Source organism: Octopus bimaculoides, chromosome 12 (genome assembly GCF_001194135.2).
Source record: "Octopus bimaculoides isolate UCB-OBI-ISO-001 chromosome 12, ASM119413v2, whole genome shotgun sequence".
Classification (NCBI taxonomy): domain Eukaryota; kingdom Metazoa; phylum Mollusca; class Cephalopoda; order Octopoda; family Octopodidae; genus Octopus; species Octopus bimaculoides.
In genome coordinates this window covers 63,345,821-63,349,698 of record NC_068992.1, presented here as the reverse complement: position 1 = coordinate 63,349,698, position 3,878 = coordinate 63,345,821, and the positions used below count along the sequence as shown (strand labels likewise).

Below are 3,878 nucleotides of genomic sequence, written 5' to 3'. Positions count from 1 at the left end.
CTTGTGATGCCGTCTGATTATTTTTAGTGTCATCTTGATTTTTGTGTCTACAGATGTGGTTAAGGCTGTGTGTGGGGAATGGTGGGGGGATGTGTGTGTGAGAAAATACTGTTAGTTGTCAAGTAGAGAACCTATTTATTGAGTCTGATTGAGGTCTTTATAAGGGCTAAAATGGAAGAAACACGTCATGTATGCACTGTTTAATAATAATAATGATCGCAAATTTTTTCCACATGGGCAGCTTGGGGGAGGGGATTAAGCCGATTACATTACCCCAATGCGTAACTGGTACTTATTTAATTGACCCTGAAAGGATGAAAGGCAAAGTCGACCTTGGTGGAATTTGAACTCAGAACGTAGCGGCAGATGAAATACTGCTAAATATTTTATCCAGTGTGCTAACGATTCTACCAGCTCACCACCTAATAATAATAATAATGATTTCAAATTTTGGTACAAGGCCAGCAGTTTTGGGGAGGGGTAAGACAATTACATCAACTCCAGTGCATGACTGGTACTTATTTTATTGAACCCCAAAAGGATGAAAGGCAAAATCAATGTTGACAGCATGTGAACTTAGAACATAAAGATGGATGAAATGTCTCTAAGCATTTTGCCTGGCATCCTAATGTTTCTTCCTGCTTGCTCCTAAATAATAATGATAATAATATTAATTATAATATTATTAATATTAGAGCACTCAGAGAGCACAAACCTCTGCCAAGGCAACACCAACGTCCTCTCCAACGTCCTCTCAACGATTAGCCGGAGATGATTTTTAAAATGAGAATATCTGAAATAAACTTGACTGCTCTCACAAACAAGAATTCTAGAAATGAACCTGACCGCTCCCAAAAATTAAGTAAAAAAAAAAACAGAACAAAATAATCCAGAATCCTTGTCCAGTACCAGATCAATCCCAAAATCTAATCAGTTCGTGCCAGTCATGGGGCCAAAAATCCCTGAAAGTTTCATCCGAATCCATCCAGCGGTTCTTGAGTTATCTTGTCCACAGACAAACAAACAAATATGACTAAGAACAATACCTCTGCTTCGCTAAGGTGGAGCTACTACTACTACTACTACTACTACTACTACTACTACTACTACTACTATTACTATTACTACTACTACCATTAATATTTTTTGTCTTTTTGCAGAACAATTATGCTGAATACATTGACTTCAAGAACAAACATGTACAGAAGCTTCACCTAAACCCTAAAGCCTGTTCGTTCAACACTGGACTAATGGTGACAGAACTGGGGCTTTGGAAGAAGAACAACATTACTTCACGGCTAGTGTACTGGATGACCCTCAACACTAAGTAGGTACATTTGGAGAGTGTGTGTGTGTGTGAGAGAGAGATTTGGAATATGTAGAAGAGATTGTATCTCTGAGAATGTGGTAGATGCATCTGGAGTAGTTTGGGAGAAATGGCATCATGGGAATATTTTAACCCTTCAGTATTTGGATTATTTTGTCAAATGTATCATGTATTCATTCATATTGATTTGAATTAATCGTGCATTATCTTGCAGCTTTGAGATTTCAAGGATTTGGTTGTTGATTTTTGCAGTGGCATTGTTAAATAAGCTTTCCATGATGGCATGGGTTGGATGGTTTGACTGAGGGTTGGTGAGCCACAAGGCTGCACCACACTCCAATCTGATCTGGCAAAGTTTCTACAGCTGGATGCCTTCCTAATGCCAACCACTCCAAGAGTGTAGCAGGTGCTTTTATGTGCCACCGGCATGAGGGCCAGTCAGGTGGTTCTGGCAACGACCATGCTCAAAAAGGTGTTTTCTACGTGCTATGTGCACGGGAGCCAGTCTGGTGACATTGGCAACGACCACACTCGAATGTTGTTTTTCATGTGCCGGTAAGGCGACGCTGGCAATGATCACACTCAATTGGTGCTTTTTACGCGCCACCAGCACAGCCAATCTGTGACCCTGGCAACGATCATGCTTGAATGTACTTTTAACGTTCGACTGGCACGAGTGCTAATCAGCACATCAGCGATTTTGATTTGATCTATATATAATGTAAATTAAGTATGGTGAGTGCAGACAAGAAAAATGGAACTCAAGTAATGAGTGTATGTATATTTCTTTTATGAATATTTAGCAGAATTAACAGAGTGGCTCAAGGGCCGATTGTTTCGTGTATTGGCACCTACCAAACTGATAAGCAACAATGCCCAAAACTATAAAATACTAATCCAATGATTAGAGAAAAGAAATAAAGATGAAAGAACATTGAGAAGTTCTACAGTTGGACGTTGTAAAGTGAGCCTGGGTGTGTATGTATGTGTGCGAGATAGTTTTTGCCTTCTGTATATTCTCTGTCACAGCTGTCCTGTTGATTGGAAGACAGATTGATGGATCACAGCAACCTGTGGACTGTCACAGCTGTTCCCTTGACACAAATGTATGTGACAGACATAGAACCTACCCACATACAGGAATTGATTTTATAGAACTCAATGAGAAATTTCTAGAACTTTTAATAAACAGCTCTTTGTCGTCCTCATTCTGCACCTCTTCACATCGAAGCAAAGAGAAGGCTTCTGTGTGATCACTCAATATGCTAGAAGTACCAGCTGAATCTCCCTTGAATCGGCTGCCTTGAAAAAAAAAAAAAAAGGACATGTTAGTGTGATCCTGGGAGTTTGAGCAAATGCTGTGCAGCAGTATTTGTTCCAGTTCTTCATGTTCTGTTTTCAAATCCTACTAAAGTCATTTTTGCCTTTCATCTCTTCAAGGTCAATGAAATATAGTGCCATTCAATTGTATTCTTTTATTCCTTTACTTATTTCAGTCATTTGACTGCAGCCATGCTGGAGCACCGCCTTTAGTCAAACAAATTGACCCCAAGACTTATTCTTTGTAAGCATTGTACTTCTATCGGCCACTTTCGCTGAGCTGCTAATATACAGGGATGTAGACACACCAACATCGGGTGTCAAGCGATGGTGGGAGAACAAACAATTTTGAGGTTGATTTCTTTATTCTGCCCAACAAAAGAAAAAATTACCGACTTTGTGCTAAAATAAGAAATGGAATGTTAGAAAACATTATTATAGTTATTATTGTATTTTATTGTTATTTTTTCTGTTGTTGTTGTTGATAGGGAGGAAGTGTACGGGAATGAGAAAGGAGGTGGTGGATCTCAGCCCCCAATGATGATTGTCTTCTATCAGAACTACACTCACATTGATCCAGAATGGCACACCAGACACCTGGGTAAGTACAAAGCACCTGCAATCAGCTGCACTTACAAGGAATTGCAGGCTGTACAAAACACACACAACATTATTCAAAACTGGGTCTGCAGGAATGACACACCAGATTTCATCTCATCCCAATAGTATTGAGTGCGTTTTGTTTTTGGTTAATTCTAATTCACATGGGTAGGAACCTATGAGCACCACAACCCAATACTCACATACACAATAGATATGTTTTGTGTGTGTGTATGTATGTATATATATGTATATATATATATGTGTGTGTGTGTGTGTGTATATATACACATGTGTGTGTGTGTGTATATATACACATGTGTGTGTGTGTGTGTATATATACACATGTGTGTGTGTGTGTGTATATATACATGTGTGTGTGTATATATACATGTGTGTGTGTATATATATGTGTGTATATATATATATATATGTATATATACACATGTGTGTGTGTATATATACACATGTGTGTGTGTATATATACACATGTGTGTGTGTATATACACATGTGTGTGTGTGTGTGTGTATATACATGTGTGTGTGTGTGTATATATGTGTGTATATATATATATATATGTATATATACACGTGTGTGTGTGTATATATACACATGTGTGTGTGTGTGTGT

General features: G+C 38.5%; 1 protein-coding gene across 2 annotated transcripts in view; it reads left to right on the top strand.

Moving 5' to 3' along the window:
* The window catches only part of LOC106883501 (glycosyltransferase 8 domain-containing protein 1), a 21,928-nt gene that overhangs the window by 15,115 nt on the left and 2,935 nt on the right, over positions 1-3,878 (top strand). For both annotated transcript variants that reach the window (XM_014934530.2, XM_014934531.2), the window contains exons 7-8: positions 1,161-1,327; positions 3,136-3,248. In XM_014934530.2, the coding sequence (XP_014790016.1) occupies positions 1,161-1,327; positions 3,136-3,248 (280 nt within the window). The remainder of the gene's footprint in view (positions 1-1,160; positions 1,328-3,135; positions 3,249-3,878) is intronic.